Source organism: Castor canadensis, chromosome 2 (genome assembly GCF_047511655.1).
Source record: "Castor canadensis chromosome 2, mCasCan1.hap1v2, whole genome shotgun sequence".
In the NCBI taxonomy this organism is placed as follows: domain Eukaryota; kingdom Metazoa; phylum Chordata; class Mammalia; order Rodentia; family Castoridae; genus Castor; species Castor canadensis.
Genome location: NC_133387.1, coordinates 5,414,657 through 5,431,186, shown reverse-complemented (window position 1 = coordinate 5,431,186; position 16,530 = coordinate 5,414,657). Strand labels below are relative to the sequence as shown.

Here is a 16,530-nt window from a genome sequence, read left to right as displayed (position 1 = left end):
CTTGCGAGGGGAGGGAAGGACACACAAGTCATGGGGTTTGAACTCAGGGCCTTGTGCTTGCTAGACAGGCTCTCTACCACCAAAGCCATGTCTGCGTCCCTTTTTGCTTTGGTTATTTTTGAGATAGGGTCATGCATTTATTCTTAAGCTCAGCCTGAATTGCCATCCTCCTATTTACACGTCCTGTATAGCTGTGATGACAGGCACATGTCACTATGCCCTGCTTGTACTGATAGAGATGAAGGTCTTCAGAATTTTTTGCCCTGGCTGGCTTCAAACCACAATCCTCCCAATGTCTACCTCCAAAGTAGTACAATTACAGGTATGAGCCACTGAGACAGGCTTCACTAACTTTTTTGTTCATGCTGGCCTCCAACCCTGATCTTAAAAATATATATGTATAAGAACAGAACAGCTTAAAAAAAAAAAAAGTGAAGGGTTGGTACAGTGGCTCACCCCGGTAGAGCGCCTGAGTTCAAGCCCTAGTACCGCCAAAATATGCTTGTGTGTATATGTATATATATATATATATATAGATGTGTTTACAAATATATTTATATATGCATATATAGATATATATATTTATACACACACACATACATACCTGTGAAAGGAAAAACTGACAGGGACCCAATATTACTAGATGTATGAATTCTCTGAATTTTAAACAGTATGGTACTGGTATGTGAATAGTCAAACCAATGGGATGAAAATTTAATTCCCTATTCAAGTGTGGAATCTTGAGTTAAAAGGACAAAGGTAGACTTTTTCTTTCTTTCTTTCTTTTTTTCGGGGGGGGGGGGATGGGAAGGAAAGAGGGATGGGACTGGGGATTTGAACTCAGAGCCTTGAGCTTGCTAGGCATGTACTCCATCAATTCAGCCATGCCCCTAGATCTTTTTGCTTTAGTTATTTTTGGGAATAAGATCTCACTTTTTGCCCAACCAGCCCAGACTATGCTCCTGTTTATGTTTTCCCCATCACTGAAATGACAGGTGTTGTGCCTCCATACCAGCTTTTATTGATTGAGATGGGGTTTCCCTAACTTTTTTCCCCATGCTGGCCTCTAACATTGATACTCCCTATCTGCCTCCAGAGCAGCTATAGGCATATAGGATTATAGGCATGAGCCACAGGTGCCTAGAATAAGACAGTCTTTTTTTTTTTTTTAATGACTGGTTTGGGAAAACTGAAGAACCAACAAGAAAAGGATACACTAAACACAAGCACCATTTCCAAATTGATTAGAGATCCAACTATTTAAACAGTGAAAAAAAAATTAATTCCTCATAATTATTCTCATTATTACTCAAAAATACAGAAGTAGCCAGGTGTATGGCTCATGCCTTTAATCCCAGCCACTCTGGAGGCAGAATTCAGGAAGATCACAGCTAGAAACCAACCTGGGCAAAGAGTCAACAAGATCACATCTCAATTAATAAACTGGGCATGGTGGTATGTACCTGTGGTCCCACCTAGGCAGGAGGCCATAAGCAAAAAAAATAAATAAAGAGCAAAAGAAACAAAGAGTGGAGGGGAGGAAAGGAAGAGAAAGGAAAAGAGAAGGAAAGAAAGAGAAGGAGAGAGGGAGGAGAAAAGGGGAGGGGAGGAGAGGGGAAGAGAGATCAAGACCCTATCTAAAAAGTACCCTAAAAGCAAAAAGGGCTCAGGGCATGGCTGAAGTGGCAGAATGCTTGCCAAGGAAACCCAAGGCCCTGGGTTCAAACCCCACAACCCTCCACCCTCCACCAAAAAAAAAAAAAAAAAAAAAAAACCCAGAAGTATGTGATTACATAAAAATAAACAAAGTCCAAAGACAAACAGACAAATGAAGAAAAATATTTACATCATGTAACACAGACAGGTGTAGGCTGTATATCCTAATTTATAAAGAACACTTTGGGTAGGAAAGCAACAAAATCTTTAGTGACCTACAAACACAAAGAGAACTCACAAAAAGATGAAAACAAGAAAAAAAAATCAACTTCATTCAAAAGGGAAACGAAAATTAAAACTCCATTGAGAAACCACTTTGCATCCATAGTATGGGAGGCATTCAAATGCTGAACAAAACGCCCCGCTGGCAAAAGAAACCACAAGTCAAAACTAAACATGCATGCACCAAATAGATTTTCCCAAGAACTCAATACACATATGCACAGTTACACAATGCAGGATCATCAGTCATGTAAAATACTGTAAAACACCTAAATATCCAAGCATCGGACACTGGGCAAATAAACTATAGCAGAGACACACAATGGCGTGCTGCGCAAATGTTTAAAAAAATCTCTATGAAGCTGGGCACTGGAGGCTCTCACCTGCAATCCTAGCTACTCAGGAGGCAGAAATCAGGAAGATTACAGTTTGAAGCCAACCTGGGCAAATAGTTTGCCAGATCCTGTCTTGAGAAAAACCTTCACAAAAAAGGGCTGGTAAAGTGGCTCAAGGTGAAGGCCCTGAGTTCAAGCCCCAGTACCACCAAAAAAAAAAAACCCAAAATCTAAGAACTGATACAATTTCCAGATTAAAAGGAAAAAAAATATCTCAATGAGCTGATATGAAGTAATTCCCAGATTTAATTACATGAAGAAAGAAATATGCAAAAAAGTATACATAGTACATATGCGCCATTTTCAGTGCAAGAAAGGGAAAATAAGAGAAATCAAATGTAGGATAAACCTAGAAATGATGAACTTACTTACAAGAAGTTGGGGGAAATAGGGTAAAAGTGATAGAAAGGAAGGAAGGACAAGTCTCAATATACAACATTTTATACAACTTTGGCTTTTGAAAAGTAAGTTAATGTCCTATGTATTTTAAAAAGAAAAGAAAGGGAAATAAATCGTATCACTCAGAATAAAATGAAATAGATTTGCTTACTGGATTGAGTAAATGAAAGCATTTCTGCTAGTGGACCCAGGATTCTTACTATAGAAGAAAAGACATGCAAGAGAAGGAGAAGACAAAGAACTAGAGAGAGAAAAGATCAGAACTGGAGGTACTGTCATAAATTCATTATTTCTAAATTACATATATGCACAAGTACATGAATACTTATGTACCTAACGGTGTATTGTAGTATATATACACGCGTGTATTTCCTAGTTCACTCTGCTGGAAGAGAAGGAAACAATATCCTTGAGGAGCAATAAGCATACCTAACATTCACCCCCAGGTGGGCTGCTTATTGAAAAGTAGATTGATTCCAGGACTGGAGAAGGAGAGGTTTAAGATGACCTTAGGATATCTTGTTATAGCAAAAAGTGATGATGTGTTCAAACAGTGAGGGCACGATAGAAAGACATAGGAGACAGCTTGATGGACCAACTGATGGCAAATATGAGACAATTTGAGCACAAAAATGAGTAATGTATTCTTAAAATAGGAATTCATGAGTTAATCTCAGTAATAAAAAATGTTAACATGTAGAAGAAGAGACGATTCTTGCTAACAACAGAATGTAGAGGGCCAACGAGTAAATGTGGAAGGAGAGCTGCAGTGGGAAAACAATCATCCAACACATCAAAATGGCGCCCGGCAATGGTTTCTAAAACGTGGCTGTAAATCTGGAGGAGGAGCAAGATACTCCCATGCTCCCAAAGTGCCTCCTTTCCTACTGCTTTAGTAGAAACAAAGGAGGAGGAAAGCCAGAGAAAGTGACAACATCCTACGGTGTTCCCTCTTGAGGAGTAAGCATCTGGGCATCCAGCTGTGATGCCCTGAGGACACTGAAGTACTCCAGCAATGACACAGAACTCAACGTAACTAGGATGGGATATCACACAAAATGAGGAAAGTTCGATCTGGGGGTTTAAAAAAAAACAGGTATGCAGGGAAGAACTCTGTTCTTTACAAATTACAATGTCAAAAAGGTAAGATTTCAGGAAATTTTCTAGATGAAAGGAGATACACAACTAAATGGAATACCTAGCCCTAAACTATTTCTGGGAACCTACTTAGGAAGCAGAAATTCTATATGGAACATTAAATCAAGTGACAAAATTAAAATACAGAGAGTGGATTTGATGAAAATACTATACTGATATAAACTTACAATGCTGACAATGGTATGATGGTCATATAAGAATATCCTATTATTAGGAAGTATACACTGAACTATTTAAAAGTAAATAGGGTATTGCTTATTTACTTACTCTCAGATGGCTGGGGGAACTGAGAATGTAGCTGAGCAGTAGAAAAAAAAAACAACAATCAAATAAATGGCAGAGCATAGGTTCTACCATTCACTCAGAAGGAAAAAGGGCATTCACAATTTTTTTTAATGTTATCAATAGCTGAATCTAGGTGAATGGTATATGGGTATTATTTTTTTGTTTTTCAACTTTTAAAAGTATTCTCAAATAGAAACTTTTCATAAAAATGCGTAATATAATAAACAGACATCCTTGACAGAGAAACAGGGAAAAGGAACTGATCTGACAATGATGGTATACAGCAATGATCCAGAGGATGGCCCCTGCTCTGGCCCACTAAGGAGCAGCCCATTGACTGGCAATCCCTAAAGGGCACATGTACTTGGCCCAGTATCTCCAGCCTCCACCTCAGTGAAGCCACATACAGTAAAGCCTCCAATGTTAAATATGTGAGCAGATGATGACCATGTTAACAGAGAACCATGCAAGAACAGGGCTCAGATGATAAACCTTCCTATGAAAACTCCATGACAGTTACTGGATGCTCACTTACTTTATAGACCTCATTTTATTAAATCCAACATGCCTGTGAGGTAAACACTCTGAGCACTCTACACTGACTTATAATACAATACTACTCTGCAATAACTTGACAAAGATCATTTAGCAACTGAAAAAGCCAGAATTTTAACTCTATAGCCTAAGCACTTCACCACTACACACAATATACACCATCTCCACAGAACAGTATCCAATGATATTCTCAACATTGCTATATGTACATATATTCTATCACTCTGAAAGAGAATGGTCACAGACAGCAAATCAGCAAGTCTAGAACCAAAGGCAAGTCAAAGAACAAGCTGAGAAAGGCTTCCAGAATTCTATAGAAATTTTCCAAGATAACGAAAACCTTACCAAAGAAGATAATGAATTAAGAGCAGGAAACAAAAATTATTCAGTTGTTACTAGATATTAAAGAGAACATAAATAAACTAAATTTTAAAAAGCAGATAAAGTAGGCATTTTAAAAACAAAACAAACAACATTTCTCCAGACCTTTAAATGGACCTGACCAGAGACTTGCAGTGACCATCATGTTCGAGGCAAAACTAATCAGTGTAGAACCATGATCAGATAGATCCTGGAGGCAAAGCCAAAGAATTAACAAAAAAGATCACAAGCTTCCAGGCAGGGGGGGAAAAAAAAGAATTACAATGAAGTAAGAAAATTTTAAAACAGTAGTATTTTTCTTTATGGTACTACAAATCAGAAAACTCTGGGAAAATGTTTCTGTAGTATAAATTTCTTGTAGTAATCTTGACGGTCATCTTTCTGATATGTAGAATTTCAGAAAAGTGGCAATTCTTTTTTAAAAGACGTTAACCAAGAGTCAAAACAAAAAAAGAATGTTGTAGCCCAGGGTGACCTCAAGCTAGTGTTCTCCTGCCTTACCCTTCTGAATGCTAGGACTGTAGGCGTGCCTCACAACGACTGACAAGATTTTTTTTAATTGAAATGAAAAAAAAATGATCTAGGTTAATTTAATCAAATCAAAAAGAGAAAACAGAAAGAAGGAATACTTTATTTGCAATTGAGACTGGAAGAAAAGGAATTTTGTACTTTTAGCATGTGTGACCCTGACACTCATAAAACAAGATGTTCAATTGCAAATGTGTATGACGGCTAGTATTCAAAAAGCAAAATGCTAAATTGCAAATCAGTGCAGAAGTAAAAGAAACATAAATGTTAAAAAGGAAAATAAAACAACTTTACCTTAAAATAGCCAACCATTTCAATTACTACAGAGTTAGCTCTATTAAATCAAGGTTTTGAATCAATAGTCAACAACTGTGACTTCACATAACAATGAAATAAACGCAAATGCTACACTTTTTTAAAGCTACTATTTCAAGTATCAAAACATTTGTTAAAAAAACCTACATCAATTCTCTGATTAAATGCAATTAAGGCATAACTTAACATCAGCCAGCAAAACCATAAAAAGGAAGGAAAAAGCCCAGCGACACTGTAATCCCAGCTATTTGAAGATAATGCAAATTCTAGGCCAGCCCTGGCAAAGTCAGCAAGACCCTGTCTCAAAAATAAAATACAAAAGGGCTGGTGGCATAGCTTGAGTGGTAGAGCACTTGCCTAGCTATGCACTAGGCCCTAGGTTCAATCCATAGGAAAAAAAAAAAAGATGAACCTATAAAGCCATAGGTCAGGTATACACACAGTTAAAGTTAGAAGTACAAAAAATTTGGGTGTATAATCAAAAGTAAATGCAGTTTTGAATATTTCTCCTTAGGAAATGAAAGGAATTATCAGTTCAACTTTGTGGTTCAGAAAAGTCAAAATGCAAGAAGAGGCACTGAGCTGGTGAAGTAGCTCAAAAGGTAAAGCATATGTCTAGCAAGCCTGAGACCCTGAGTTCAAAATCCAGTACCACAAAAAAAGACGAAGAGGCACAAGTGAAGGTAAAATAAATATACCAATGTGTCAAACAGTAGGGTTTTATCCTTAGCCAGCTTATCAGGAGAACACACAACCAGCTCTAATTCAGCCAGGAAAGGAATGGGAACTAGAAAAGTAGGTCTTCTTCAGCTTGCAGGCTCCAACTCCCAGGCAGCCACACCTGAGCACAGTTAAACACAGACTCCATGCTCCCCAGGTGAGACAGCCCTTCCACTCAAATCCCCACCACTCAGGCTACTGCCTAACAGAACTCACTGAGGACAGCCCTAGAACACTGGAAGGTTGCTTCCAGTTCCGGGTACTGCAAAGCCAGTGTCTCCTCCCACCCTTTCTTCTTCTGGGACTTGCTTGAAACTACATTTGAAAAGCATGTTAAAGGAAGTTCTAAAGAGGGCAAATGAAGCCCAGAGAGGCCCTGCCTAGGGTACCGCAACAAGCCTCCTTTCCAGACCCTTCAGGTCTGCAGGGCACTGGTGCTGGCACCATCACCAGCCACATGACCCCAGCACCACAGAAACCTAACTCTGACAGCAGCTCCATGCCTCTAAATCCAGATGTCAAACTCTACCATCCCACTCTACCTCCAGCCTCCTCTGAATGCCACAGCCTAAATCATGGCAGAGACGTAGGCCTGGAGTAGAAAACCAGGAGCACATTTCTGTGCCAATAGGCAAGAATGTGAGACTGCAGGGAGATCATAGATTTGGGAGAGCTGTTTGCTAGAATTTGAAATGTTTCATAGAAATGCTAATCTAAAGCCAGGTGTGGTGGCACATGCCTGTAATCCCAGCACTCAAGAGGCTGAAAAGAATGGAAGATCATGAGTGCCAAGCCAGCACTCTTTTTGGGGGGAAGACCTTGCCCCCCCAAAAAGTGGGGTAGTGGGGAGGAAAGAGAAAAAAATGTTAATCTAAAAATAGAAATTTTAACTGGCCTTCAACGGTATTGCAAAGCAGAAGTCTGCATTTAGCATTGTTATTTATTACTATGTTAGTCCCAAGTGGTGTCAAACATGAACGTAGTAAAATCATGGAAGTAAGAATCACGTGCCTGGAAGACACAGGACTCTGCACCCCCAAGAGTCAGTGTCATAATCCTTAGAGCAGAGAACCCCGTACAGCAAGCAAGATCTTTTTACATCTTTTTACTGTGAACAGGTAAACTGCAAACAGCATATTGGTAAACTGGAATGAGGAACTTCTGTATATTGGAAAACAACTTGATTGACACCCATTTATTACAGACTTCAGTCATGCCAGGATAGTGAATGTGTGAACAAAAGCTTTCACACAATTGAGCAACATTCCACAAAATCTAATGTTCAAGGGCTGCTTGCTAGCAATTTGAGGTCTGATTAACCTGAAGCAGTAAGCAAGAGCCTGACATTATCAATACTGACATTATTGTTTGGGCTGGGGGGTGTGGCTCAGTGCAGAACACTTTTCTAGCATGCCTGAGGCCCTAGGGGCTTGGGAGGTGGGGAGTAGTATTCTCTGTTTCAACATTATTACAGTCAAACACTGACCTAGATACAAGGAAACAGCTTTCCATTAAACCCAGTCTTGGCAATTTAGCTTCAAAGCAAAAATCATTTGTTAAATTACATTAATATTTTTACTTCATTGTGTTTACTCTATATATTCTATTTGGCTTTTTTAAAATTAAGATTATAATAAATAACTGAAGTCAATATATGAGAGAGGAGAGACAGCATATGGACATGGAGTCCTTAATTTCTTCAGATGTACATCTTAATAGAAATGAAAAATGAACTAAAAATATGTCTTAGTTTAGGGAGTGGAGCCCTTGTTGAGGGAGACACCATAGTGTACTAGAATAAGACAGGAAGTCTGAATTTAATCCCTATTGTACATCTATGAATAATTAAACTTGGATAACCTACCTTAAGCCCTTATAAACGCTCAAGCTAGAATTTACTATTTGACCTGTACAAAGGAAGCACATGGAGTCTTTTAGGATTGATTTGATATTCTAGAGAACAGTAAAGACGGGGAAAAAATTTTAGTTTTACTAAGACTTGTAAATTGAAGGTAAACTTGAGTAATTTTTACCTTCTACTTTCACTTTAAGAATTTAAATACTTTTGCTCTGTGTAAGTCCTAAATTCTGTTTTTGCTTACCTGGAACTAAACAAATTCTGCCCAAGTAGGTACAATTATCAGTCAATGTACAGGAACTACAGACACCAATGTAAATTCCTGAGGAAGATTAGAGAGACCACCATGGAACATCTCAGTCAATAAAGATATAAAAAGGAAGAAAGGGGGGAAAACCACTGACCAAAATAACAACCAGGAAAAACTAAAAATAGCTGCAAACAGATCTTTGAAAGTGCCCTACCAACTAAAGAGTCTCGTATCTTAAGCAATGAAAAAAGAAGTTATCTATAGATCTTGGGCTGAGGGTGTAGTTCCAAAGGCAGAGTGCCTGCCTAGCAAGCGCAACGCCCTGAGTTCAACCCCTAACCAAAATAATAGTAATGATAATAATAATAATAATATCTATAGTCTTGCCCAAATTGCATAGCCAAAAGAGCTGGGTATGGTGGCACGCACCTACAATCCCAGCACTGAGAGAGAGAGAGAGAGAGAGAGAGAGAGAGAGAGAGAGAGAGAGAGAGAGAGAGAAAGAGAGAGAGAGAGACTAACTGACTTTAGATAGCATCTAAAAACTAAATACCTGAATCAATAACCACTTATTTAAAAGTACCACAGAGCAGGAAGAACCCAAAAGCTGCACGTGACTACAAATATTTAATAAAAAATGTATACATAAATATATACTAACATACATATATGTACAAATAAAATAACCGTGATGAGCCTAAAAGCTAATTAATCAAAGTAATACTTTTTTACATCTGTTTTTTACATCTAGATTATAAATTCATAGAGTTAAAAAAAATACATCTATTTTCAGCTTCCTCATATAGAGAGACCACCAGTTTCAGAAGGTTTGGGGGAAGTTGAAAAGTAATGTAAAAACTAATTTCTTCCATGAAGTACCATACAAGTATTAGTTATAGTAACTAATACTTTTTTTATAATAGCCAAAATTGTACACAACCTCAAGTTCACCAAGAGCTGAGTCAATAAGCAAATTGTAAGATGTGCACCAATCAATAATAAAAAGGAATCATTATTTATATGCATAACAATTATGGCTAAATCTCAAAACAATTTTGTTGAGTCAAAAAAGCCAGATAAAGGGGCTGATGGAATAGCTTAAGTGGTAGAGCACCTGCCTAGCAAATGTGAAGCCCGGAATTCAGACCCTATAACAACAAACACAGCTGGATTAAAAAAAGAAAATATACTGTATGATGGCATCCATACAAAATTCTAGAACATGAACACTAATCTATAGTGAGAAAAGGCAGACTGCCAAGGGAAAACCAGAAAAGGGTATAATTAGCCAGGAAAGAGGGATCCCCAAGGGGCACCAGGAAACTTTTGCAGGTGATGATGATGCCCATTATGCTGAAGATGATGATGGCTTCAAGGTGTTTACATATGTCAAATTAAAATTTTTAATTATGTGCAGCTTGTTGTATATCAGTTATGCATCAATAAACCTGTTTTTTAAGCTGATAATAATGTATAGATTTGAATAGATATCTGGTAAGTCTGCTCACTATATAAAACAAACAAAGGATAGTTTTCTTAAAAAAATAAACAACTTACTTTGCATTTCCAGCCATTGGTTGGTACTGATTTCATAACTGGTTGAAGACAAAAAGTATGATACCCTTTGTCACACGTATCACACACTAGCATCTTGCTATCTTCTCCCGATTGTCTAAAAAATAAGATAGCATTAATGATGCCTTATCTTTAACTTATGTTTTGCAACATAAGTCATCATGAAAAGAATCAGTCTGGTCCGAGAAACTGCACAGTCCATAAATACCTCAGCATCTGTTTTGTCTCTGCATAGATTAGGGATAGAGGCAAACCCCTACCACAAAAATTAAAGGATTATCCTTAAAGTTCACCTAGGGTTAGCTTGCTTCAGCCATTTTAGAATTCCTACAGAGGAAGAGGGGTTAAAAGCAAGATGAACAACCCCTCATCTTCACTTTTAAAAAATCTGATACTCGCCCTATATGGGGAATTATAACTGCCAGGTGATACTGTGTGGAAAGGAAGAAATCTTGGAAAGACATTGTCATATAATGAAAGAGGATCAAATTTGACATCAGATCCAAACTTGCAGTAAGTAAGGATCTTGGTTTCCTAGCTGTGTGACCCTTAACACAGATGTTAGCTGAGTTTCAGGTATAGAATGGGGATAATAATCAAAGTCAATGTGAGAACTAAATACAGTGCTAGTTCAAGAGCTAATATCCATTTAAGTGCTAAACAATATGTATTAACCAAAGTAATATTGTCATAATTATGAAGAATTACAGTTGAAAACCAAAAACCTTTCTTTAAACACTCTTTGCCTCAAAGATAAGGTTCCTGCTCTACAGCATGACCTCTGTCCCAATTCCTGGCAATCACTCATCCTCATTAAATACTAAGAATTTAATTCAAGAGGTATAAAAAAGAAAAAATGGGAAATGCACTAAGGGTTGAGAGAGGAATTGTGAATCAAATCTGGGGATAAATAAGCAAGTAAGGTGGATCAGCTAGGACTCCAGTTCAACAAATTCCACATACAAAGTTGCTATTTTATTCCACATACAAAGTTGCTATTTTATCTCATCAGTTACATGGAAAGACCTTGGAGAACAAGAAGCATTCTCCTCAAGTTCTCTTATTCCTTCCCAAGAAACTGAATGCAGATACAAGTTAACAAGTGAGTTTTTACTGACATTTTACCAATTTTTACCAAAATATGAAGGCAACTGGTCTGACCTATTTCCTGTAACTCCAAGATAATTAATACTGACTGTTCTCAAATTAAATAATTAATAAAGCATGATCTACTTGATCATGACAAGACTAGGCATTAATTCCTCCTGGTTATAAAAATTCTTAGCTTGTAGACAGTTTGAAGATTGCTGAAGATGTTGGTAACATCCCCAAATTATTGTGCTGACCAGATTTATGAGGGGAGGGATCAGAAAAAAAACTGGAGAAATGACCAAGGGATGAAATACAACAAACAGAAAAAATAATTCCATTTCAAATGATTACATGCCATGTAATACTTCACTTTAGAATTGCAGTGATTAGGATCTACTAAAAGTAATTCTCTTTCAGACAGATATGTAGATTTCATTAAAACAGTAGTCTCACTAAAATTGTCCTTCCTGAGCATCACTGATTTTGGGGGTGGCTCAACTCCAGTTAACTTAATTTCTGTAGTTACAGTTTCATTCTCCTAGGAAATCCCCTCCCTAGCTCCCGTCAAGAAAGGTTGCTTCTTTCTTCTAATGCTATTTTAAATTATTAATATCACTTCTTTATAAATTGTTGTAACATTTCGTTTAGTTTCAGAAATTTTACCGTCTAGTGACTTAAGGCATGACACGTGAGTGGGAATGAACACAGCTGCAGTCGGAACACCTTTCTCTTCCTTGCAGCTACTGGCTGGGCCCTCTGGGCTCAATACGCACCGTGCGTTGGGATTAAACTTACTTGCAGTTCTGGCACACTTTGCACTCGGGACATTGCCAACCTGCACGTTTTAATGGAGTAACTGCTATGTCCAGGCACATTCCGTGATAGTGCTGCCCACAAGTGGTACAAAAGAACTGATCTAAGAGGTCTCCCGGGCTGTCGCACACTGCACAGTTTGCATCTTCCTTTGCTATAATTAACAGCAAAACAACGAAATTGTTGTGTAAGAATTTAGTACTTTTCTATCTTGGCAGTCAAAAAATCACTTCAAATGAATTTACATGAAAACCTTTCAGACACTTGATGTTATCCACATTGAGCTGACATCCAGTCAGAATGAGGCCTCAATAAAAACACTGAAGTGTATTTAATCTAAATTTAAATTCAATCACATTAAATTTAAGCGGGTACTTCTGCAATTATTTCTGCCTGTACCTACTTAAATATGTCCCTAGTACCAATAATAATGGTGGATATTTAGTTAATGCTCAGTACACACTTACTAGAAAGAACTCAACAAGGAAAAAAAAATCAACTGACAGACGCGTGTGATATAAAAATAAGCATTTTATTTGTATTAAATATATTTGGAAAATTACAAAATGAAGTAAGACAAAGTGAGGAAACGTTCATATCAATTAAATTAAAATACTTCTTAAACATAAATAGACTACTCAAATCAAATAAGGGATTTTCCTAATACTAGAAAATGTTTTCTGGGAGAACATTAAAGATGGAAGGTACATATTCATACTCATACATGAATACAATAATAATTCATATACTGATTCCATACTCATCTATAGCGATTTCTAGTTATAAAGGCATTAAAATACATATAATTACAGACCCCATCAACAACTAAATGTGGATTAAAAGAAAGGCACTTTCTAGTAGTTCATTTATCAACTAAAATTAAACTGCCTTGCCAAATACATGTTAAACCTTCTTACAACATAAGGAAAACACTATATTCTAAGATAATACCAATTTTAGAAAATAAAATATTGCCTATATCTAACAAGTATCACAAACTATATGAATCCTTTTTCTTTCTTGCTGGTTAAAAGCACTTTCTACCTTCCTTCTCATTCAAGCATCTCAAAATATGAGATGACTCCTTCTAAGCAGGAGTCAGCATAAGTGGTCTCTATAATAAAGACTTATTTTTTTTACAAGCCTTTAAAAATGTAAAACACCGACTGGAGGTGTGGCTTAATCAGGAGATACCTGTCTAGTGAACATGAAGACCTGAGTTCAAACCACAGTACTGTCATCAAAAATAAACACCATTCCTACCTTGAGATCAGTCCTGAAGGTACCTGACTATACAATATCCAACAGTTGCTTTTTAGACTTTGCCTTATTGACACTTGGCAACATTTGCATTTTTGGCCATTTTCACATTTAAATTTCTCTTTCCTTGTCAGCTATGCCCTGGTATCTCCTTAGGTTTTCCACATCTTCATCTCACCTCCTTTTTGGCCTTTGAACCTCTATAATCCCTGTAAATGATTGAGTCCCATAGAAGTTCATCCCGTTTCTCCTTATTTTCTAATTCCCCACAGTTTCCTGTTGTGATCACACAGATCCCAAGACACAAAATATTACAAATCCCACATCGGCATTACCAGCCTCAGACTTCTTGAAACAAAACCTTTGTTTTCAAGACTTAATCAGACTCAAAAACCAGATGTTCTATAAAAATACTCAAACTTAATAGATCTAAAGTGAAACATAAAACAAAAACTCTTCCTTTTTTTCCTCAACAGAATGGGTAAAGCAGAAACGTTCGTATTTTGGGGTGGTACTGGAGGTTGAACTCAGAGCCTTGCTTGCTAGGCTTATGTTTTCTTCTACCACTTGAGACACTCCAGCAGCCCCTGGACACCAATTCTTATTAAACTTTCCTGAGTTACAGTTTAGGCCATCTTATTTTGTTCTGACCTCCTCTCTAAATCATCTACACATCCAGAGCATGCTTTTAAAACTACAAATCTGTTATCCTCTGCTTCAATTAAGAATCTATCAATACCTCACTTTAAAATCCCCAGAATTTTATAGTATGAGGCAAAAGTCCCCTACCTTCATTTCCAACTGAATCTCAGACCCACTCCATATTTCCTGATCACAGCAAGTAGTCAGCTGTGCCTGACACAACGTGCCATCAGTGTCTGTGTGCTTCCACACGTTCTGCTCGCTCTGCCTTGGCCCACTCCACACAGACCTTCAAAGTTACTCAAACATATTCCCTGAATAGCAATTATCACACCCAAATATCCTTTTTGTTGTTGAATATTCTTTTCCCCCTTATGCTTAGAAGTATACAGATTATAAATGTTAGAATAAATGCACTATGTAATCAATTAATGACAACATAATACTGTAAACACTTGAAGAAGAAGGATCTTATCTTTTTCTACTTTGTATCTCTTATTGCCAATCACAGATCAAGTCTTATTAAATGTTTTCAAATGGAGAGTTTCCTTGGTTTTTTTTGGTTTTTCTTTTGTTTTGTTTTGTTTTTTGTCTTTTCTTTTTTGGTGCTGGGATCGAACTCAGGGCCTCACACATGCTAGCCAAGCACTGTACCACCGAGCTACACCCCAGCCCTGAGAGTTTCCTTCTAAACTCACTTTGGAATGTCTTTAATTGGCAGGCATTTAAAATAAAATAAAAATGGAAGTGCCATACATTATTTCATTTTTTATAGAATGGACCTAAGAGGGGGCCTGGAGGTGTGGCTTAAGTGGTAGAGAACTTGCCTAGCAAGCACAAGGTCCTGAGTTCAAACCCCAGTATCACCCCCATATCAAACACAAACCACACAAAAAAACGAAAAAGACCCATGAAGGTAAATTATTACTAAGAGAGTGCCAGTATGTATCCTTTCGAGCTACATACATTTTTCCTACCCTTAAAAATCTTGTAGAAACTGGGAAAGCACTTGATTATCAGTTTAGCCTTCAATTACAGCTTACAGTGAACACTGTCTAAAATGCTTCTGGAAAACTTTGTCGAGTTTGCAGTCACTTCAACTGCTCATCGTAGCTACTAGCCCCATGCAGGCTACCTGACTGAGCAACAGAAAAGTGGTTAGTCCAAACTGAGATGTGCACTAAATATAAAACATATACTGGATTCCAAAGACTTAAGAAGAGGAAAAAGTCAACTATCTCAAAAATTCAATGTTAACATTTTGGATACATTAGTGTAAATAATTACTAAAATTAATTTCAAAATTTTTACTCCTTTTAACAGAGGAAATTTTTAACCAGAAAAATTTAACTTACTTATGTTATATTTCTACTTCACAGAATTATGCTACACAACAAAACCCAACCTACAATAACACTATATATCACTGCTGCCCAGGTCATTTTTATTTTACAATAGTTTCCAGCAATTCCTTGATGACAGTTCTGCCATCTTCCTTGATTACTTGAGATCACTAATAACAAATCAAAAAAAAAAAAAAAAAACGCAAAATAAATGTGATGCATCCAATACAAAAACATTTACTGTGTGTTATGTAAAAACCAATGATGGAAACAACCTTCTCAGACAAGCAGCACGTGTGTCTAAATATCTACAGCAGCTCTTTGGAGACGATGTATAAGATGCCCCAGGCAGCTTTGGTTTCATATCAGAAGTATGTGTACATATACATATATATTTGTCTGCAAGCCACAGAGACATTAAGACTGATGCAATGATCAAACAAGAAATTTTTCTTTAAGCAGCTGGAAAAGCAGAAGAGATTGACTGAAAGGATAAAACCAAAGATAATCGTAAAAAGAGTAAGCAAAGCTGCTTTTACAGCCCAAGTCTATTTTCCTTCAAAGACCATACTCTTTACTAGTTATCAATATTGATTCCTAAGCAAACTTTACTACTAACCAGTGAAGGTAAAGAGTGCCTCAACATATACACAAAAGTAGAAAGGAACGTGCCAGAAGAGGCATAGGATGGAAAAGCTGACGAAGTTGGGGAAGCAGAGTTCTTGTGGCATGAGCAGAGTGAAAGAAACACAAAGATGATCTTTGAAAGGTCACTTCCTGTGAAAAAAGGAGACAGAAAGGAAAAGACAAAAACACATGGAGCTGAACTCTGAAACTTGCTCAAATTGGAAGCTGTAAGTACTGCTTAAGGAAGTCCAGGTAACAATGTAAGCAACAGTGAAGAGCAACAGAGTCAACGTGCTGTCATACGGAATCAATGCAAAGACCGCACCACATCAGCAGAGCCTTCTGATTCCACCAACATTCTACCAGCTAACACCTGCCAGTTTTCTTTACAGATAG

The 16,530-nt window shown here is 37.3% G+C and overlaps 1 protein-coding gene across 18 annotated transcripts in view; it reads right to left on the bottom strand.

Annotated features, from left to right (window-relative positions):
• Positions 1–16,530, bottom strand: part of Kmt2c (lysine methyltransferase 2C) — a 244,796-nt gene that overhangs the window by 105,109 nt on the left and 123,157 nt on the right. For 17 of the 18 annotated variants that reach the window (XM_074060240.1, XM_074060265.1, XM_074060255.1 and 14 more), the window contains exons 8-9: positions 12,245–12,416; positions 10,340–10,454 (exon numbers count right to left, since the gene is read on the bottom strand). The exons of the other annotated variant lie outside the window; for it this stretch is intronic. In XM_074060240.1, the coding sequence (XP_073916341.1) occupies positions 10,340–10,454; positions 12,245–12,416 (287 nt within the window). The remainder of the gene's footprint in view (positions 1–10,339; positions 10,455–12,244; positions 12,417–16,530) is intronic. 18 annotated transcript variants of the gene reach the window in all.